Raw genomic sequence first — 23,357 nt, forward strand, 5'->3', positions numbered from 1 at the left:
GTGTCCCACTTATTCCTCCCTCTCCTTGTGCTCATCCTCCTCCTGTCTGTTCCTCCTGTCCTGCTCTTGAGGGGGTATCTGTAAAGAAGTCCGTATCGGCAGCTGATTTTTCTTCCAGAAATATGTGCAAAGTATTGTTTTGCTAGTTTGCCTCCAATTTACTTTTCACACGCCCGAGTTTCAAAACGAATTCAGATAAAAGGCATCCCGGTGGCAGAGCTTTAAAGAAAATGTGAATATAAAGTGACTCGTTGGGTAACGGAGACAAGGCTGATTTTTTTTTTTTTATAGTCTAGCTGGGATTTTAACAGGCTCTGAAAGGAGGGAGCTGCAGTGGGATGAGAGGGAAGGTATTGTCATGGCTTAAAAATTGGTGAAAGGAAACACAATGCAGGAATAAACATTGAGTTTTCTGAGCAGAGTGGTGTTCCCGGGGGAGTTGCATAGGGATGTGTGGTATTCAACAAGCTCTTAAACAACTTAGTGAAGAGGAGTGAACAGTGAGGTGGCAGACTTTGCAGGTGGTGTAGAATTACTTAGGGCAGCCAAATCCAAAAAGAGGCTAGGAAGATTTTCCAGAAAATGTCACAATGCCAAATGAGTAAGTAACAAAAGAGCAGAAAACATTCAATGCAAAGCATCACTTAAATGAAGATGTCTAGTGGAGGAAAAGAATAGATATCTTGGAAAGAGAGTAAATTGCTGAAAAAGAGAGAAAATTTCACCACTTAGTGTCTTCAGCAAGGGAAATACAATGAAACATGGCATTATATAAATCTGCAGAAAGTTTGTTTCTTGAATACTGGATGTCTTGTTAGATCTTCCATTTCAAAAAGGACTCACTAGGTCTGAGAAAGGTATAAAGTGTGACAGAGGTGATCACAGGTATGAGGCGACCTTCATTAGACTGGGATATTTTTCTGCTTGTGAAAAAGAAGAAATAGTAAAGATTTATTAAAATAATTATATGGACGTGAATTGTGAAATGGTTATTCGCAGTTTCTCATAACAAAAAGAACTAGTGGCAACCAGTAAAACTATAAGAAAGAAGCTTTAAGGCAAACCAAAGAATGTACTTCTCCTCACAGTATGTAACTAAACAGTAAAGCTCATGGTTACTGGATATGGGGGATACCAAATTATAAATAGGCTGAAAAAAAGAAACAAATATCATGGAGAATAGACCCATAGGTGCAGATACAATCATCATCTCAGGCAGCCCCTAGATCTCTTATTTTTTGGACAGTGAGAAGTCATAACAAGGAAGCCTTATTTTTTTTTGTTCTGTTTCTTATACTGTCTTCCTAAGCATCCAGAGCAGAGCACTACGTGTTTTAGAGGATTTCTATTACTCTTCGCTAACGCTTTTAGTCAAACATGCCTGCAATGGATGTTTTATTGCCCCACTTGCAAACTGTACTGGGGTAGCAGACGTTGCCCACAGTGTGGTGCAGCCACAGGAGAACACCCCCAAAGCAGAGAAAAAAAGTGTATTGCGGAGAGACAAGTGTTGCTCCTGAAAGAAGTATTGCTGTTCTTGGGATGTCGGCAGTCGCAAGGCTGGGTGGTGTGGCTAGACTGCCGAGATGGCTGCATGGCACAGCTGGTTTGAGCATCCCCCTGGGCGGGCACTGCGTGCCCTTCGGCAGCGATAGCATTGCAGACCACGGGGCCGACATGCAGTGCAGGGTCCCAGCCTGCTGCCAGGATATCGGTGGCAGTGCTGCGGTGCTCCCAGCCTGGGGACCCTCACCGCTGGAGAGAAGAGACAGTGCAGGAGGAGAGGAGTAGTCCAGCAGCAGAGCCAGGAGAGGCTGCAAGGGACAACTGTCAAACAGTGAGTAACAGAAGAGATGGGAAGATACACTTGGGGGCTGTGGAAAGGTTTGTATGCAGGTGGGTGGAAATTTTGGTTTCCAAAAAGCTCAACTTCAGGGTTGTTGGTTTTTGAAATAAACTTGAGATGTGCTGAAGAAAAATCTTACCAAATTCAAAACAATTTATTGCAGAGCTGTTGGTGGAACAGTGGGCCAGTGATGAGGCAGGAAAGGCAGAAGACAAGGTGAGGTGAGCAAGACACTAAAGAGTGAAAATAAAAAGGAATTTAAAACAGACTGGAAGGAAAAAGTGTAGGAACCCAAATAGAAATACCAGAGAAGGAAGGGAGGAAGACAGAGACTAGACATAAAAACTGGAGGATAAAAGGTAAGGTTTGTGGAAAGGAGATAGGGTTATAGAGGAGGAGATTATTTTGAAATACAATAATGAGGCTTAAAAAAAGCAATAATTATGGCAAAAGGATAAGTCCATCCTGTCCTTCACTGTGCTGCATCCAAGGAGGTCGCTTACAAAAGATGAAAGACAGAGTCAGCAGAGGAGAGGAGGGAAGGAAAAGCCACGTCTCCATGCCCTTGTTGCTGAAACCTTCAGCATGAAAAAGTGATCCTTTAGAGTCCATTCAGGCAGGGAAGGAAAAACTGTGGTGATGAAGGGCAAGGGTGGTTCTTTGGCAAATGTGGTTCCCTCAGTGCAGGCGTCACCCAGGGAATGAGATGCATTTTTGTTTCTTCAAAACGCCCAGTGAAGTGAGAATGAATGTGTGACAGAGGAGGGAATAAACAGCTCATAAAGGGGTTGGTATATACTCTGCATGCTGCTAGGAAGGACTGAGCAACTGAAATACCATAAATATTTATCAATTTAAGCAAACTTTCACCACTGGTGACTGCTTTATAAACATTTAGTGATGTGCCTCAAAGGTGCCCTAACTCAGCTTTGTTCTTCAAAAATCAAGGGGTAATGCAATATCATGAAGACAGCCTAACCTTTCCCTGTTGCAAAGATGATATTTGCCTGGGTGGGATTTCTCATTGGTTGTGTGTGAGGAAGCAGATGTTACACCAGCTGTTAAGAGCCGAACACGTAATTCCTGTAAAGTGCAATGACAAGCCAGCCTGAGGCCTTAATTTGTCTAAAAGCAACCATCTGCAAGGTATTTTTTTAAGAAGTATGTAAATGAAACCAGAACTAAAATTTTCTCCTTAGTGCAAGAAGCAAGGCCCAGCAAAAGGACTTATAACACTAGCTTAAAGCACTAGTAACGGGGTTTAGAATGCATTTCTGTCATGAATGTCCTCTTTGACCTTACACGAGTTACTTTATCAGTGTTTGTACATGGGTTGGACAATGGAACGCACTGTTGGTTCAGGAGTCCACGTGCTATTGTAAGGTAAAAAAAGAAAAGCAAAAAGATAAAGAGGAAAAGTTAAAAACACTGAAAATATTTTGGCAGCAGGTGGAAAGGCTCATGAAGCTCCTTTTTTGCTTGTGCTGGGGCTTTACTGAGATCTAAATGGAGCAAGGTTGAGCTATGTCCCACTCCTCAGTCCTCCTGCCACCCATAGGATCCCCGTACAGGGCTTATGGACCTGTTCCCTAGCTCACAAAAGTCAGTGAAAGACCATTTATTGCTCCAGCAGATATGGTTGGTGGAAGAAGATATAGATCCTACCATACCCATGGACTGACAAAAAATTATTATATTATATTATATTATATTATATTATATTATATTATATTAATGAAGGAATAACTCATACCCAACTGCCTACACTGTGCTGACTGAAGAAAACAAAAGCAGTATTAGCCATGTATTTTTAGAGCCTATGACCACTGATTATTCATGTTGAGGGACAAATTTCAAGACTATAATGGAACTCACAGACATGATCTCATAGCAAATGATTAATTAACAGCTAGCAGTGTACTGAAAGCAGCACAGGCATAGAAATAAATTACAAATACACAGAGATCAGTTTGCATTAAGAGGAGCAGTGTGGACAAGTACTGCAGCTCCTGTTTCATGAGCAACTAAATGCATTTTGGTGTTAAGTCTAAGGAAGTTTGTTCATGGCTGTGTCTGTCATGGTAGCTGTTTATGTCCACTTCAATCAGTCAGGAAGAGCTCAAACAAAATGTAAAAATCAAAAAACCTCAGCACGTGAACATGTTATAGACACCATAGATGCACAGAGAGTAGTATTGTAAAGGCTGGCTACAATATGAGTCAAGAAAAAGTAGATAATTCAAAGACATGTTTGAGCTTAGGACCCTGGTAATATAAGTTATGAATAGAAATCAAGACAACTGTATGTTGAGTATCAGGGAAAAGGGCCATATTACGTGACAAGTGGTCTCACTAGAATGCACTTCATCAGTGCACGTTCATTAGAAAATCCGTAGCTCTGTAAATGATGCCATCCACAGCCATGTTGGCCAATCCCTAATATTCAGAAAGTGACAAAGAGAAAAGAGAGGAACCGGCTTTTAGGCATTTTGTTTGGTTAACTGTTTATAAAGCAATGCGTTAAGGCATCCGCGTAGATTTGATTGCTGAGTTCATCTTCAAGCTGTTTCAGATGTTAAAGCGTTTTGGATCACATTTGCAGGTCTGAAAAGAGCTTTGGATAAATGCTACTGGAAAAAATGAGCCATTTAAGTTGAAAAGAAATATGTATTACTGTATCTTATCTGGCTTTATTAACTATCAGTGAAAGTGAAGTTTGCTTTTCATTTAATGTTTTATTGCGCGCACACAGATATACTTGGGAGAATGAGGTGCATGGTAACATAACCCAGGAAGGTGGAAAATTTTTGTAAAGGTTTCTGTAAACATGAGAGAACTCAGAGTCAATCATACAAAGAACCGGGGAGAGTTAGGTTTGTATAGTCCCGCAAAACAAAGAATGAAAAGGCTCTTGTCTGTAAATACACGGAGTGGGTGGGAGGGAAGAGAGGAGCTATTTATATTAAAGAACAATTCTTGGCACAAAACTGGTTAGATATACACTGCCTAGGATTAAATGTGATCTGGGAATTAGAAAATTATGATGACATTGGAGCAATGAGGTTACAGACCCTATGCCCTGGGTACATTCACCGAGGCTCTGGTTGCAATGTCGTAACTGAGATTGGGCTCTGGTTCCATTTATACAACTATCAAACATCTCTTTTGTGTGAAACAATACAGCATATTCTCCCCTACTCACGTCAGCTATTGACAGAATGAAAAATGAACTTTTCAATAATTTATAATTAATCCATTAATGAGTAAACTACCTAATATGTACAAAACCTGGGTTGAATGAAACCTTTAAAAATCACTTAATTGTCCTGAATACTCTTAGCAAGGGAATAATGTCCACTTCAGACTTTCTTTCTCCTGGATAATAATTGAACACTTATGCTCAGGCCAAATTTACAGACACAGGGTTTTAATTAGACTGCTATGGACTGTAGAATCTAATTGCTGTAATTATGCAGACTGCAGCCTGAATCGTTAGGGGTACCACTGGCAGTCCTGGTGCTTCCTCACCATGAGTGTTTCCCAGTAAGTGATGAAAAACTCACTGATGAGGTAGATCTCACTGGCAGGACTGATTGGTCTGCAGAGAGCTTGTGAAATCTCCATCCTTGGAGATATCCAAAATTTTACTTGACAAGACCCTGTGCAAAAGGCCTAACTGTGAAGTTAGCTCTGCTTGGAGCAGAGGGTTAGGCTAGAAATTTCCTGAGGTTCTTTGTCGCTGAAACCTTTCAATGCCCCCATCAAAAAGTGAGGTGCAGATGAGCACTAGGCCAAAAGGGAGCAAACCTGAGCTAAGAGGCAGGTGAAGAGAGGATAACATCTGTGTGGGATGAGAAAGATCTGTGCCTAGTGGGATATGTGCAGAGCACCTAAGATGTCTCTCCTTGGTGACAGAAGAGCCTGCAATGGCAGTCCTCTCCTTCCCCCTTCACTCCACCTGCAACCAGTAGGGATGTGGCTGGCAGTGACTTAGTAAAGTGACTGGCTATTGAGAGTGTACTATTTTGGGGTCCCCAGTACAGCAAAGACATTCCTGTCTTTCCTGACAGGAAAGTCAGGAAATATTGGAAATGTCCTGAAAGGCTGGAGTGAGTTCAGTAGAGGGCCACCAAGATGGTAATGGGCTGGAGCACTGGCCCTGTGAGGAGCAGCTGATGGAGCAGGGCTTATTCAGCCTGAAGAAGAGACGGCAGCAGGGTCTCTAATGGCAGCCTGCCAGTACCTGTAAGGAGGTTGTCAAGAAAATGGAGCCAGGCTCTTCACAGTGGTGAATGGCAAGAGGACAAGAGACAACACGCATATGTTGAAACAAGAGAGGTTGAGAGTGGACAAAAAGAAAAGCTTTTTCCCCACGAGGACAGTCAGGTGGTGGAGCAGGTTGCCCAGAAAAGCTATGCAGTCTCCATCCTTGGAGATTTTCAAGCCCTGACTGGATAAAGCCATGAGCAACCAGGTCCAGCCTCAGAACTGATCCTGCTTTATCAGGGGAGCTGGGCTGGAGACCTCCTGAGGTCACTTCTGACATGACTTACTCTATGGCCATTTGGTCAGCTACTGCTCCTTGAAAGGTGTCGATAGTACCTCTGCCTTTGCTCTACTGCACATGGACGTAGCATGCTCTGGGGAACCGAGCCAAAAAACCCAAAGGGATTCACAAAGAACAAAGACCAGAGAAGCAGGTTCCTAATTTCACACAACACTGCTCTCTCAAGTCCTGTTCCCTAAGACATCAACCAAATAATCTGAGTTTGAAGTTTTGTCTCTCATGAAGACTAGGGTATATGATGTTCTGTCTCTCAGAAATACTTTTAAGATTTGCCCACCTTCAAAATCGCACCCATTTCCCCTAGCTATTTCAGGGACTGAAGTCACAGCTGCTGCTTTGAAAAAAAGTCTCTGCCTTATTCTTCGTTCACTTTCTGCTTGGTAGAAGCAATTGCTTCTTCCTTCCCACACACAGGAGATCCACCATCTGCCTAGGCAACAGCTGCACATTCATTCCTCTGAGGGCAACGGGAGGCCCTGGCTCTGTTGAGGAGGAAAGGAAAACAGAATGCCTTCATTAGAAATGAGCTTTCAGTTCTGAAAAATAGCACCCAAAATTCGTGCTACCTTTTAAGGAGAAAAACTCATGTATTACAGCAGCTCTGGCTAATAGAAAGCCTGAGAATGTGGGGAAGGATGTGTGTGATGCATGCATGAGAAATAAGGGAGAGGCAGATGGATAGAGGAAAGAGCATGGAAGGATATATGCTGGGGCTGCAAAATGAGTGGCAATCTGAGATATGTAAAAGGGACCAGTTACACATTCCTTTACTTATTTAAAGTCTAGAGAACTCCTGTATTTTCCTATTTAAATGTGAAACTTTTTTCTTTCAGTAAAATGATAAGTCAGCTTTTTAGTGAATTACTGAAGAGGAAACTTAGGTAATTTTGGAGTGGGAGGAGGAGAGACCCAAAATCATATGCATCTTTGAAGAAAACCATTTAATCTAAGATGGAGCTGAATGATTAGATTGTACATCTCCATTTCTGAACTGGTTAAGATCTTTTAATCTGTATAAACCTGTACTTCTTGGGTTTGTAATGATTGGCTTGGGGATCCACTGATTGGCTTGGGGATCCACTATAACAATGCAGCATTTTGACCACTGTTTACTGCTGTGGGATTAACATTACTCAGCTGCAATTTCAATTCACCATTCATATCTTTTAACTACTTACTGACAGGCATTACAGAAAATTAGACAATAATCTTTTCCTGACAGTATCCAGTACTGACGACTGTCAGAGGTGAAGTGCCAGCTCAGTTGAATCAACAGCCTTTCCTCATACACAACTAAGTGCTTAATACCCCAGTGCTCCTAGTGAATAATGCTATTTGAACCAGGGCACCTGGCTTTTTAGCCTTAAATTGCTGGCAGCAAAAATAAAGTCAAAGGCCTTTGGTGGTGATGTTGTATATGTATTTACAGACTGTGGTTTTTTTCTTCCTTCCAGGTCTTGGCTTTTGTTACTCTATAATAAATGGCCCTACTAATGCAACGGTCCTTGCTGGTTCAGAAGCCCGCTTTAACTGCACTGTGTCAGTAGGATGGGTAATACTCATTTGGCTGTCCAATGGAAATCCTGTCCTCACTGTCATCAATTCTCAAGGCGCTGTTGAAACATCAGACCGCTACACCTCTCAAAATTATACCAGTAGCGATGGGTTTACCTCGGAGCTGATCATCCACAACACACAGTTGAGTGACTCTGGAAAAATTGAATGCAGCACCCAGCAACCTAGTGAGAGCAGCTTTGCATTTCTTTCTGTTCAAGGTGCGTATAGCCATCAATAGAAAGCTATTTTATTATACTGCACTTAAAGGAATCCTCTGATGGATTGCTCAAATTATCCCTGAGAAGGAGTACACACTCTCATTTACCATCCTTTGCCTCCTGTCCTCCTTGTCTTAATTTTACTGTCAAAGCAGGTTTCAGAGTCACATCTAGAGTGCCATTAACAAAGGTTTGAACTGCCCTTGTTTTTTCCTGTTACATCTCTTATTCTTTATTGGATTGCATTAAAGTGCCTGAAGGCTGCATCAGGCCCACCAGCAGTCAGTCAAAAATGATCTTCTGGATAGAAACAGCATGGATTACCCCCTATGCGCATCTTTGTACATGAAACTTCTGCTGCCTTTAGGCAGATGTCCCTCCTGATTTCTGACAGGAATCAGCCTGTATCCAGCTTATTTGAGTTTGATTTAACGGTGTGTCTCAAGTAAAGCCCTTGAGACACAAGGCGATACTCTTCATGTGATTGCTGCTGCAAGCTACCATTTCCAAGGAACAAAAAGTTCCTGTGTATCAAGCCCCTGTGCAACACCTCTTCCTCCTCTCTGAAGCATCAGTAGTGACAAAGTGCAGCCAGTAAAGCAAGATCTAACCACCAGACACTATGCATTTGTCAGAGATGCTTCATGCAATGAGAACATCTCATCATCTACCTGTAAACCTTTCCAGACAAAACCCAAGTATACTTAAAATTTAGAGAGAAACACTTATTTCATTATGTTCTCCTTCAGCTGGAAATATATCAGGACGGCTAAAAAGTATAATTTGCTGCTTTTTATTGGAAAGTTACTGAAAGCTGAGACTTGTGCTTTAGACATATTGGACAACATGCCCGTGAAGTTGCAATATCTGCATGTTTATATCATGAATATGGTATATGTGTAATGATTGTTTTAAAATTCATATCTCAAGGCATAGCTAATTCTGGGTAGCAATATAAGATTTAAAACTATCAGCAGGAAAGCAATGCAGCCATATATTCTGAAGGAACAAAACATCTTTTCCCTCCTACAGTTAATGGATCTTTATTCATCAAAAATAGCACCTTAACAGTAAAAGAGAACAAAACAGTTGAAATTGTTTGTGAAGCCTTAGGATGGGCTCCAGCTCCAGACATTACCTGGATGACAAATGACTCTTTCATTGATAAGTCGAGGTATGTTACCCAGCAAAGTCAAGGATCTAATGACCTCCACAATGCCCTGAGCATCCTAACTTTGACTCCGATGGACACTGAGATCTTGACTTGTTTAGCTGACATAGAAGCACTCCCTAACCCTCAGAATGCAACCGTAACTGTTATTTTTGTCAGCTCTGCTATAGGTAAGTGAATGTTTTTTGTACTTCGCCTATACTATTTTCTCAGAACTGTGCTTTTTGTTTTGTTTTGCTTTGTTTTATTTTGAAAAGTCTTTTATTTGCAAATGAAATACTATGAGATGTGCAAAGGTGATAGATAGATGTGCAAAGACCCAATAGTCACAACCTGATGCATAGGTAGGGTTAAATTCACATCCGTGAGAGGACTGGTACAAGCCTAATGAACCACAAAGTCCAGCTTAGGACTGAGCAAGACAAACGAAGCCATACACCCGCTACTGACTCCTACTATGGATTCACTTCTAAGAAAACCGGCCTTTGCTCCTTGACCAAGTAAACAGCTAATGAATTTAGATGTTAAATATATTTGATTAGGCCATGCCTGCCGTATGAACATAATTTGTTAGACCTCATTAACTCAAAGCCAAACCCTCAAGTGAAATTGTTCTCCATAATATTCAATACCAGTTTTACTACAGACTTGGAAAAAAGTCCTGGATTTTACTCCCAGTTTCCACACACAGCCCAGAAGCGATTTGTACTAGGACTTCAGATGCAAACAGAAAGTTCTCAATATGAGCTGTGATCAGATGTGATGGAGCTGTTGTAGTGTGGTGGTAACATCCCCAGGGCTGCGTGGAGGCTGACACCTAATTGCAGATGGTAGCATTTATATGTAGGAACTTCTATACCATATACCTATCATCAATCTACTATAAGAACGTGTTTGTATGTGGCGTATTCACCCATTACAGAGCAAGAATCAGGTCATCAAGAGAAGCTGTGTATCATGGGCTTTATCCCAAAGTCTACTCAGATCAAAGAGCCGTTGGGCCTGCTTTCCTCTTCCTGGTATGGTCTCTTGCACATCTTAGATGAAGGTAAAATTTGTCCTGCATCAACATATGTGGGATTCTTTGAGTAGTGCATTTGGTTGCTTTTTATTGCCTTTTATTTACGGAAATACCCGTCACTTTAATCCAAGCATGGAAGTTTACCAAATCTCTCAAGAACAGTTAGACCTTTGATAACCCTAAATATTTTCGCTAACATCAGCATTTTTGTAATGCTGCTAATCTTTGGCCTCACTGACATACTATGAAAATAAATTCCATAATATAATACATTCACAGTATTCGGAGGCTTATCAGGAAAAGGGTGATTTTTTCTGATCTGTGCTGCCAGCGTGGAACAAAGCAAATGGGACTATCACTACAGAGCTGCCCTATAATCTAACAGAATCCTACAAAAAATGTTTTCTTTTCCAAACCATAACACAATAAGAGCAAGTAAGACAAAATATCTCCCTGTGGGTTAGCAGTGCTTAATGCAGATGGGGGAGACAATACCAGACAATTTATCTGTTGGGACTAGTCAAGCTTCTCAACTGTAAGGTAAAGAAGTCTCAAGACAAACTAAACTTGAAGCAGTAATTGCATGGCAGGGAGCTCAGGTTGCTGGATAAAGGTACACTGCCACCTATGGTGACATAGTCTACCCTACAATGACATCCCTTTTATTAGCCTTATCCTGTGGTATGGGAAATACATAGGTTATATGGAGTTTTTTTGCAGTGGGTCTATGCATCCCCAGCTGTCTACTGTACAGAGGAGGGCCTTGAATCTACGCTTCTTTTCATGATGTGGTGAGCATTATGAACTTCTATAATCATGCTGACAGCTTCTCTTGATGAACTGATTCTTATTCTGCAATGGGTGAACATGGCACGTACAAAAACATTCTTATAGTGGATTGATGAGGGGTTTGGTATAGAAATTTCGACATATAAACAACTGAGGAGGCTGAGTAACTGTTCCTTTTATTTTAAATATGAGTCATTATTAGCAAGCCTTTTTCAGAAGTACTTGCTTTGTAATGCAGTTGAAAAAGGTCATTTCACCATTCTTAATATGTTTTTTTTTTGTAGTCAGATTGCTCCTAATTACTGACTAAGCAATATAGAACTATCCTGAGGATATCCACCCTCAGTTTCCATAGCTACTCATTGTAAATCAGAAGAGGAGAAAAACAGATGTCATGAAGCACAATTAGTGTATAATTAGTGATTGTATAGGACCATCATTCATTTCTCTTTGGAAAAATAATTGTGCAGCAGCAGACACTCAAAATTTTTCAGGATATGAGAATATGAAGTCTTTAAATTATTAAAATGAAATAAAGACATGGCATTTATGACAGAGGAAGATACATAATGTATATATTACACTTGCAATCTCAGAGTTTGTCTGACTTTTTATATAAAGACTCAGCCTTAGCTAGCTGTTGTCAGGAAAGAATACAACTAGCTTCAAACATCTAAGGAGTCCTCCCCAAAACTACTATACTATCAATTTCAGCCTTCACTTAAAAGCTTGAGGAATCATATTCCTCCATGTTCCTCACAAGCAATACCTGTCCGTTCACAAGAACTGCAACCAAAAATCTGAGCCCTCTTCAGCCAGCCATCTCCTGGTCAACAAATGTCCTACCTTCCTGCAGTCTTAATCTCAAACCTTTCCGTACAAGGTGATGCATTTTTATGTCAGTAACTCCTCCTCCAGAGTTACCTCACTCACAGTGGTGCTTGGCTGAGCCCCAGATTTGGGAACTCCTATGGCGTTATCCTGGCAGATGCATTCACAGAGCTGTTATTGGGAAATGGGGTCCATGGCAGAGTGCCTTAGCTGGGTCCAAGCTCCCTTTGGTGCCAGTGCCGACTTCATCTGGCCTTTGATGAGCAGAAGATGAAGACAGGGAATCTGCCTTGAGCCTGATCTTCCTTTGCTTTTTAAGTTAGCCAGAAAGCTCCAAAGTGTTCAAGAAGTGATGTGCATCTTTTTCCGGTCTCTCATTTCTCCTTTGTCACCAGCATGTGCCAGGGAAAATCGCCTTTTCTGCAGATAGTTTGCCCAAGTAAATTTTTGGCCAGTTTGGGGAGGAGCCAGCAGTCAGGATAGCAGCAGAAGATGGGTCCTATAGAATGAGGAAGTGGCTTTGTCTACACAAAGCACCTCATGTAACTTGGTGTGGATTTACTAATGGGGCTAAAAGGGGTTTAATGCCCTCATGCCTTAGTGCCCCTCTCTTTCACCCCTACTCGATTGTTGAGCTGGCAGCTCCTGCATTCATGCCTGCTGGTCCTAGCTCCGGTTTCTTTCTGATTCCTCCAAAAATGGGGAGAAACTACAATGCTGAAGTGCCAGGAGTGTTTGTGTTGTATCCTGCCCTTCTCGCTTCTGCTCTGTAGATCCTCTTTTGGCATGTAACCTGAACCTGACAGGGAGAAAAATACCTTAGTGGGGCAACCAGCCTGGAGGTACGGGCCAGTGCAAGTGTGTTTAGCTCTTCCCTTCACACTAAGGTTAAGCTTTCCCCTATAGCTAAATAGCTGTCTTTCATGTTTTAGGCATCTTGAAATCCCTGTGGCATGCTTTATGGAATAAAATATGATAAAATATAGGTATTTGTTGCAGTACTTCTAGATAAAAATATGATGAACAAGTTTAACATCAATTTTAATCACAGCTGATTACAACCTACTAAATTAACTACTGGTTTGCAGGTTAATGAGTGCTTGTTTTCTCTAACAGTCAGAAGAATTCAAAACATGCTGACTGGGCATTAGAATTAGAGAAGACTGGAATAAATTGCTTAATCATAATGACCTGAGCTTTGGAGAATGCAGACTCCTAACAGAGGCTGAAGCTTTGTAGGAGGCTCTGGTCCTGTATCTTTACAGTGTGAAACCTCCAAACCCCAAACATGTGCCCATGCAAATTTGTAGATAGAGAGGGTTTACTTCTTTATTCTCTGCCATAGGTAAACCAGCAGATACTCTGGTTCACACATCAGGGGCATAGCCTTGACACTGCACAGCTACCGGTCAGCTACATTGCTGTGGTACCTTTTCCAGACGCTGTCTGCTAAATGTGGTCATGCAGTCATTAACTGGGAGCTCTAATGAGGAAATGGCAACCATAAAGCCAGTGCAACAGAACGGGTTTTGTCAAGTTTGGATGTGTGTCACACCTGTAATTTGGATTGGAAGTTTGTTTCTAAACATCTGCCAAAATGACTTTGAGGCTGCTTTTCAACAGGTAGCCAAATTAGAGATGCTTCTGAATTATTTGCTTAAAACCAAAGGGCAGGATGATGTGACAGTCAGAACCAACATCTTCCTTGTGCATCCAGATGCGTGAGAAATACAGGGTATTTTTAAAATTCTGCACATGTGGGAGCTCTGTAGGAAAACTGGTCATAGCAACCGATTTCAGCATGATACTGAACTATCTTGAAATCATCTCATTTAACTCTGCAGATTACAGCAAAGACAAAGGAGTAAGTTAAAGTTGTGAGAAAGTCAGTAGTGAAGATAATAGGTTAGTAGCTGCATATTCCCAAACGGTGCTACTCTTTCCAGGTTTTGCTCTTCGCTGCTTTTTAAGTGGATAACAGATGCCCTACCAAGTATGTCCCAAAATCAAACACTTGCTGAAATGAGTGAGAGAAATCCCAAGATAAGATTCATCAGAAAATCATATCTGCAGGCTAGAGATCTCCATCTGTGCTAGTCACCTAAGACTATTGCTCTGGTCTGTGGGGAGAAAAGGACATTTCTTCAGAGCTGTCCATCTTGTCCAAAGGGACACATACAGATTTGGCCAAATGAATTGTAACCCACAATACCTATTTTCTCTGCAGGGACAAGAACAGCTAGGCAAGACACTTAATATCTGCAGTATAGACACCTCAATTTAATCTTAACCTCTCTCCCCAACCCGGGATTTTTCCAAAGGATGTTGGGAGGCCCAGCATATCTACAAAATAAAGTTTATGCTGGAAGATTGCAACCCTGTGTTTTTCAGAAGAGAAGTAGCTGTGGGGAAAGTTACAATTGCAATAAAGAATTTGCATTTGGACGCATTCTAAATTCTTGGGCACTATCCATCAATATGGAGTCCATCATTTGGAAAACACAGACTCCTTGTTAAACAGTCAACAAGCAGTTCATACCTTCTCGCAGAAAAGGTAAATATTCTGAAAAGGATGTTTTGAGGCTCTGATAGTACAATGTTTCTCCATTTAATTCAACAGAAAATGACTACAGTGAAGACAGCAGAAGCACGTGGGTTATTGTACTTGCAGTTGTGCTTTCAGTTGTTGGTGTTATTCTTCTGATCGTTATTATTGTGGTTGTTGTACGCTGCTGCTGCCTAAAGAAGAAAGGTAAGTAAGTGGACCTTCACAATTGGTCTGTACATTAAAAAGTATCTTCAATTAGGTGTAAATCTCCTAGTTGTGTCAGCTCTGGTGCTGTGCAAAGACCTCTAAGCAGAAGTGTGAGCAGACAGACCCTGCTCTTAACCATGGCCTGGTTAAGATGCTCCTTATTGTCACCTTGCTGTTTCTCTTATAAACTGGTTCCAGAGTGATCAGTGTCAGCCACTCACACTAACTACAAGGGGGTTGTGTTTTTCAGGAGTACATTAGCTTTCAATGACGTTTTGTTCCTGTGCTGAGGTTCTTTGTTGAAGCATACCTTCACCACTGTGTGCCTAATTTCCAATTTGTGTGTAAGCTACTCTACAGGGACCTTACACAATTTGGTAAACAGGGAGGAGAGGTGCCCAAGTGACAGCTGGAACACAGTGCACGCTCTAAGAGGAGCTCTATAGTAGGTCACATTTTAATCTCCTGCATTTTAAACATATTCCTTTTTTTTTTTTTTTTTCTTTCTCAGGATCTACGTATCAAAATGAAATAAGGTAAGCTGGATGAGGTGGGAGAATTTTTCCTTTTAACTGAACTCTTTCAGGCTGCTGCAGGATGGTGAGAGGGATGTGCCAGTTTCCATGTCCCAGCGCCCAGCGCTCCCGGGACGTGTGGGTGCTGCCCTGCTGTGTGACCCGGCCCATAGGCGTGCACTGCAGGGGTAGGGCGGGCAGTATGCAGGGAAAGGGACTGATCTCAGGGTCAGCCACAGCTCGCAGTAGCTTGTGAACTCTGTTCCCACAGTAAACTGCGTGAAAAGAAACGAAATCCTGCAAACGCTCCCTTTCTGATTCAGCGGAAATTCCAAACTGCAAATACACCCCTGCTGAAGCTGACGGGCAATGCAAGTCCTTAAAAATTGGCTGTACCCCCGTGTGCCCCGGGGGAAGGCAGGGGAGGAGCCCTGCCCGCACCCGCCTGGCTACCGGCAGCGAGCCGGGCGTTCGCCCGCGCCGCCACAGGAGGTCACTGCCGGCCCGGCAGCGCCGCCGGGGCCGGGGCCGGGGCCGGGGCCGCGGCCGAGGCTGCGGCTGCAGGTGGGGCGGGAGGGGGGTCCCGCCGCCTCCCGGCGGAAAGCCTTGCTGCAAGCTAATTGGGATAGATTGGCAGGCAAATTAGATGGTGTCTCCGGCTCTTTTAAGGTTCGTTAGCGTTAGACTGATAATAAATAAGACAAATAAATAAACCGTGTCCTGGGGTGCACCAAGCATAGTATCGCTAACCGGTCGAGGGAGGTGATCGTCCTACTCTACTCTGCACTGGTGCGGCCTCACCTTGAGTACTGTGTGCACTTTTGGGCGCCACAGTATAAAAAGGATGTAAAGATACTAGAGAGGGTCCAGAGGAGAGCCACAAAGATGGTGAAGGGTTTGGAGGGGAAGCCGTATGAGGAGCGACTGAAGTCACTAGATCTGTTCAGCTTGGAGAAGAGACCTCATTGCGGTCCTCACAAGGGAAAGTGGAGGAGTAGGCGCTGACCTCTTCATCCTGGCGACCAGTGACAGAACTCGAGGGAATGGCAGGAATATATGCCAGGGGAGGTTTAGGTTAGATATCAGGAAAAGGTTCTTCACACAGAAGGTGCTGGGGCACTGGTACAGGCTCCCCAGGGAAGCAGTCACAGCGCCAAGCCTGACAGCATTCAAGAAGCATTTGGACAATGCCCCCAAACACACTGTGTGAATTCTGGGGTTGTCCTATGCTGGGACAGGAGTTGGACTCGACGGTCCTTGTGGGTCCCTTCCAACTCAGGACATTCTCTGATTCTATGAAATAAATAAATAAATAAATAAAGCTGCCCAGATGATCAGTGTTAACATTAAATCAAGTGATTATCAGACGCGCTTGAGTACAAAGCTGTTGGTGCATTATTGCATTGAGTTGGAAAACCTTAGAAATCGTGATCTGATGGTCATCAGCATTAAGATCCTATTTATCGGTGCCCGTGCGGCTGTGACAGCAACATCAATGGGGTTATTTGGAGTTATTTTTTCTAAGCATGTAGGGAGCACTGTGAATTCATACTCTGCCTACGCTTGTGGGGCTTTTAACTCGCCGTCTCTTAATGAGTTTACAAAACATTACACCACGTTGCCTCGCACTTCAGTAATACCTAGCTTCATTAATGGCCCCTTGTGGGGAAATTTTGTGAAGGCCTGTTGACAGATTTCCATTTATGGAGCACTTTATTGATATGAAACAAAATAAGGAAATTAGGTAAACACTATTTTCTCCTGAGGAAATGATGCTAATTATGCCATGCCATACCAGTAAACTTCCACATGATTTCTTAGTTTGTGATGCTAAATTGATCATTTTACCAAGTGTAGCTGTATAAATAGGGCAGGACTAAATCAGCAGGGAATGGGAGGCCAAAAGCAGGTACAAATTGCACACGGGTTTTGCTATGATAAAGTCCTACAAAGCCTTTTTGCTTGGATTCTGACTTGCTTCTGCCAAAAAAATTCTGCAAGGGTCAACTCTTCTAAGGCAAAGTCAACTGAACATGCAGGGAAGCATCTACCCATCAGTGGGGACTGGTACGGCTGGGTCCATGTCCTTCCCAGGACCCTACCTCACTGATGTGGGTCTGCACAGTGCTTTCTTTCAGACAACCTGAACAGGGCCAGAATAGGGCATAACATTGCCTTTCCCCTGTGTCTTTGAATCTGGTCTGGGCGTATACAATTCTATCTTCATGACAGAATGTGTGTTTTCATATCTCAGTACAGTAAAGTTCCTATTTTCCCATTAACTTTAAACACGAGTTGTCACACTGACTTCATAAATGTTGCTTACACTTTGAAAGTTAAGCAAAGGCTTAAGGAAATGCTTAAGCACTGGGATGATTCCAGACTCTATGGCTCAGCTTGGACTTAGAAACTCAGTGTTGACAGTTCTGCAAAGTTTTAGCATGTGTAAGCAATGACAGTGAAATGACAGGAATTATTTATAATCACTTACAGATTTTGTAGGTTTGGTGTTTTTTTTTCTTGAAGGGAACCTACCTGCAGTAAAAAGAATGATGATTGTCTAGATTTTGGAAGCTGTGTTGTAGTAGTAGTGAAGAAGTGGTGAGACCAAAGACATATTGTTTTACTTTCCACATTAATTTTTAACTTGACTGGCTATCTTTCTGTACGTCCTACACTTTTTTTGTAGCTGCTTTCAATTTGTCTACTACACTGAGTTTGTCGAGATCGAAGGATCAGATAAAATAGACAGTACAGTATCAAGTAACATGTGGAGGTGCTATTCCTAAACAACTGCTCTTGTCTTCTAGCAACCATGACAAGTTTCTTAGTGGTATCTAACATGTTCATCTCCTAAAAAAGACACGTAGTCATAGCTGGCTCATCTTATTTATGTGTGCATCAGTAATGCTCATCTGAAGCTCTATGGGCCTGCAAAGTAATTCCTACTAAACATAAAAAAGAAAATGCAGCAGTTTCCACAAATATTTCTAACCGAGAATATTTCCCCCTTCCCCTACAAATCCCTGGATTGTCGTAGTCCTGACATCAATTTGCGCTTGCTGAACCAGAAACCTAGGCAAAGATGGACCTGGGACTATGCTGGAGAGGAGTCCATGGTAGGAACAGATGAATAGTAGCATCTCTTTTAGCTTAAGAGTTTTGAGTAAAAAGGCACCCTTTTCTTTCTCTGCAGCTATGTAGGTCACCATTCTGCAAATTCAGAGATGTGTAACTTTAACCAAGGAAGTTCTGTCAGCTTCACTGTGGCTACGCTCACTTGTAAAGTAAATTTCAAAGTGAAAGATTAACTTTGGAGTGGACAGATGAATCAGTTGGGAGCTAACTGTGGTGATGTGAGATAACATGCTTTGTTTTTGCAGTTGGGGGGAGCTCAAATCACAACAATGATGAGCTGTCATAAGTAACCCAGCTGATGTTCCGTTATTGGGCTACTGAATATCCTGTAATTCAGAATTAGAGATAAAATTAATTTCCTGCAAAACCTATGATCTGAAACAGAGTCGTTACTCTTTGAAGACTGCCCACTTTATTTTCCTGCTTTCTGATAATGCAGCTAACGGAAACTTTCTAAAAAAGAAATTCACAGGTAATACTTACAGGGGACAAGATTTGTACTAGCTAATTACTTGGAAGGCCCAGATATGTTTTGCACCTATTTTTTCAGAAGAAAGACCTATAAGTTTTTCTCTGTTGCCTACTACCCAAGAGTTCTCATATCATAATGAAGTTCTAATGACAGGCCTTTTTGTTTCTAGAAAAGTTTCATCTGAGAAGAAAAAAGACGGCAATTTGGAAAACAGACAAAGGCATGGTAGCGAAAATCAGGGATACATTCCAGAGGAACTGTGGAACATAGAACCAATCCCAAGTGAGTCTAAGCTGGTGAATCACATATTGTCAAACTACTTCTCAACATAGGTATTTTGGACAACATGTCAAGCAATTACATTACAAGATTTCACAATACTTTGTGAAGGACTTGTGCGTGGCCTGAACCTCTTCAGAACATTTTGGATTTTCTAGAGTATGGTCCTTCAAAAGTATTGAGAAAACATCAAGGTTCTTTGCAGTTGAATTTAGTTTTAGTCCTGGGTTTGCTTTTTAAATACCTTTGTTCTTCCAAATATCTTCTGGGGCCAGAGGTGGGAGTACTGGATTCCCATACAATAGTCAATTTAGGCAATATTTTCCAGTTGGTCTGTAAAAACAAAAAAATCCACCACCACCACCAAAAAGGAACAAAAAAAAAAAAGGAAAAAAAAAAAGCAGTTAGTGAACTATGATTTTACTGATAAATGACTAAGGCATTATAAATTCTGGGCCTTAAGCACAAAGACTCTTCAAAAGCAAATGTAAATCTCCACCAAATCATTACCCACCACTTGCATTTATAATGACATTATTATCAAAACGTTTAATCAAACACTTAATGACATAAAATTATTATGCAGAATCTATAATCCATGCATATATCCTTTTCACTCTAACGAATAAATTGTGAAGAAATAAGTGCAGTGGAAAGATTTCAAGAGCATGTGGTATTGTAAAATGTAGCAATTATTAAAAAATAAAAGGAAAACTAAGGAAACCTGGACAAATTGATTCTACTGGGTCCTAGATGAGCTCCTTTCATATTTGTTAGTGTGCTGGGTTGACCTTGGCTGGCCAGCAAGTGCTCACCAAGTCGCTCTATCACTCCCCCTTCCCTAAGGGGAAGAAAATAAGATGGAAAAGCTTATGGGTCAAGACAAGGAGGGGCAGATCACTCACCAATTACTGTCACGGGCAAAGCAGACTCCACTTGGGAAAGATTAATTTAATTTATTGCCAATTCATAACAGAGTAGGATAGTGAGAAAGAAAAACAAGACTAAAAACATCTCCCCCATCCCCACTTCTTCCAAGGCTCAGCTTCCCTCCTAGCTCATCTACCTCCTCCCTACAAGCAGCACAGAGGGATGGGGAATAGGGGCTGTGGTCAATCCATAACACATTGTCTCTGCCACTTGTTCCTCCTCACACTCTTCCCCTGTTCCAATGTGGGTCCTTCCCATGGGCTGCAGTTCTTCAAGAACTGCTCCAGCATGAATTCTTTCCATGGTACAGTCCTTCAGGAATGGAGTGCTCCAGTGTGGGTCCCCTATGGGGTCACAGTTCCTGCCTGAAAACCTGCTCCTGTATGGGCTCCTTTCCGTGGGACCACAGCTCCTGCCGGGAGCCTGCTCCAGTGTGGGCTCTCCACAGGCTGTAGCTTCCCTCAGGGCACATCCAGCTGCTGTGGCATGGGATCCTCCATGGGCTGCAGGCTGATATCTGCTCCACCATGGTCCTCCATAGGCTGCAGGATGACAACCTACATCACCATGGTCTTCTCCACAGGCTGCGGGGGAATCTCTGCTCTGGCACCTGGAGCATGTCTTCATCTCCCTTCTTCACTAACCTTGGTGTCTGCAGGGCTGTTTCTCTCACATTTTCTCATTCCTCCTTCACAGCTCCTGTTGTGCAGCAATTTTTACCTCTTCTTAAATATGTTGTCACAGAGGTGCCACCAGTGTCACTGATGGGCTCAGCTTTGGCCAGCAGCAGGACCATCTTGGAGCCAGCTGGAACTGGTTCTGTCCGACATGGGGGCAGCTCCCAGTGTCTTCTCACAGAAGTCATCCCTACAAGCTCTCCCCCACTACAAAAACCTTGCCACGTTAGCCTAACAAGTTAGCTAGAGTTTGGCTCACAATATTAGATCACATCTAGCTGTATTTCTGAATGACTTGTGGTTCATGCCATGGTGGAGATGAAATAACAGTAATCTTGTGTATTCTTGTTACAGGAATTACCTCTCTTCCCCCAATGTCTTCAAAGTTCACTGTCCCTGCTGCAGATTTACATACCAGTTCTGCACCAAAGGTAATTGTAATGCTGATATCTTGGCCTTTTTTTTTTTCACACAGTGTGTATCGTACTATATCCAAACATAGTTTTTGAGCAGAGGTAGATATTTATAAGTGAATTACAGCTGTAACTGGGTAAGTGGAATGTCCCTTCAGCATTCCTGAATGTTTGATTTATAAGCATAAGTGCTCTGGGTGTTAGCCTCGGATTTAGATTGATTTTGGGGGAGGATGGGAGATGAGGGAGAAACAACCACCCCTGATATTCAGAAGAAATGTCTAATATGTTTTGTCACATCTGTTCCCCTCAGCACCCTGCTCCATCTTCCTCCCCTCTTCCCAAGCTACAGTTAGGAAGTCACAGACTTCCCCTCATAGAATCATAGAATCATAGAATATCTCAAGTTGGAAGGGACCCATAAGGATCACCGAGTCCAACTCCCTGCTCCTCACAGGTCTACCTAAAACTAAACCATATGACTAAGAGCATCATCCAGATGCTCCTTGAACGCTGACAGGCATTCAGTCAGTGTCTGCTTTTTCCTTTCCATTGCTTTTCTTTCCTCCTCCAAATATCAGCTAGGCCTTTCTGCTGGCCAGCATGGTGGGTAGTGCTGGCTGGGACAGACTTCCCATATGTAAAGCCAATTGTCTTTTCATCATTCCTGGAATTAAAAAGTCTCCTTCTCTCTCTCCACAAGCCCAATTATTACCATTAATTAATTCTTTCAGCCTTGCCAGCTGGAGTAACTCTGGTTTGGCTTTTGAGAAATCACCTCTGTGTATATTATACATTAAACCATTATAATGTGGAAGTTTGCTTTGCTCTGGGCATGTAATAATTCTGGATAGCTGTTATAGAGGTGTCTTTGCCAAAGTGGAGGTCTGCAATATTTTTGTTGTTCTCCCAGTTGCCAGACTGGAGGAAATGTGGATATAAGATGGAGGCACTGTTGAAGGTGAGGTTTGAGGTTCCTTTGCAAACAAAATCCAGTGCAGATAGAGTAAATAAATGTGCATTTGCTCTGGATCATTTCTTGATTGTATTTCCCAATTACACTTCCACATTGCAGAAGTTGCTTCAGTCAGGAACTTTACACTGATCTTAGAGACCTTTGGTATCTCAGCAGTAAACGATGAAAGGGAAAGCATGCAGCTAACACCCAGTCCACCCTAGAGCTTTATCTGCTTTCCACGTGGCTAACATGTAAAGAAGTAGGGCTCAGTGTTTATTCCTCTACTTGTTCCGTTCTCAGCTGCCTCCATTCTGAAGGGTGGTGCTGGACTCTCTTAGCTTCTAGCACAACAGCAAAGTGGATCTTAATTTATGCCATATATTTGTAAAACACTTTTAGCACCTCCATGATGGTTTTTGCCAATTTTCTCTTGGGAAAGTGGCAGTGAAGTGGTACTGAGTTCACTCTTCAACACAGTGATAAAACTCATTTATTTTTAAAGAGCTGTTTCAACATGTACAATGCAGAAATCTGTCTTGGGATGACACTGCATATAAATCAGAGCAGAGTGTGTCTAGTTCTTTTGGCACACAATGAAATTTAGTAAGTACTCAATCAATAATCAAAACAATGATCAAAACAGTAACAGTAAAAATAATAGCAATGATACTGATGCATTTGTGGCTGGTAGTTATTATGTTTGACATAAATTACTTATCAAACAAAATACTATAAAAGCAAAGCTGAAAAGCGTGTACAAAACAGCTGAGGCTTCAGTGTGGATCTATAACCCTGAGCAACAGTTTCAGACAGTGTTTGATATGCTTATGAACAGGATTGTAAAGCACTGGCTATGTTTACATGGACAAGGTATGTGGCATGGTCTGCTCTGAGAAGCAAAAGAGCTTGTGCTGAGGACCCCGTACCCACCCCATACACATTTCATGGGGAGGCGATAACTTCAGTTAGCTGTAGCCATTTGCCAGTGACTGGGTGCTCATTGATGGTTGATGTGCACTGATTGTGCACTGCAGGGGCATTAAGCCGTGTGGTGTCATCTGAAAGGTATCCAATTTGGGTGCTCTCAGACAGCTGCACAGTGAGAATGGTCGTGTTGTGAGTGGGGACCATCAAGAGACTGGGTTCACAAGCACTGGGTTCATGCTCCTGATTCAGACACGAAATGTAGGCGTGGCCCTCCATGTCAAATGCTAGACGGC

At 42.3% G+C, this 23,357-nt stretch overlaps 1 protein-coding gene across 1 annotated transcript in view; it reads left to right on the forward strand.

Moving 5' to 3' along the window:
• Positions 1-23,357, forward strand: part of IGSF5 (immunoglobulin superfamily member 5) — a 30,545-nt gene that overhangs the window by 329 nt on the left and 6,859 nt on the right. The window contains exons 2-7 of the mRNA XM_068395594.1: positions 7,868-8,188; positions 9,221-9,529; positions 14,621-14,752; positions 15,267-15,291; positions 19,050-19,162; positions 21,121-21,197. Coding sequence (XP_068251695.1) covers positions 7,868-8,188; positions 9,221-9,529; positions 14,621-14,752; positions 15,267-15,291; positions 19,050-19,162; positions 21,121-21,197 — 977 coding nt within the window. The remainder of the gene's footprint in view (positions 1-7,867; positions 8,189-9,220; positions 9,530-14,620; positions 14,753-15,266; positions 15,292-19,049; positions 19,163-21,120; positions 21,198-23,357) is intronic.

Source organism: Nyctibius grandis, chromosome 2, assembly GCF_013368605.1.
Source record: "Nyctibius grandis isolate bNycGra1 chromosome 2, bNycGra1.pri, whole genome shotgun sequence".
Taxonomy (NCBI): domain Eukaryota; kingdom Metazoa; phylum Chordata; class Aves; order Nyctibiiformes; family Nyctibiidae; genus Nyctibius; species Nyctibius grandis.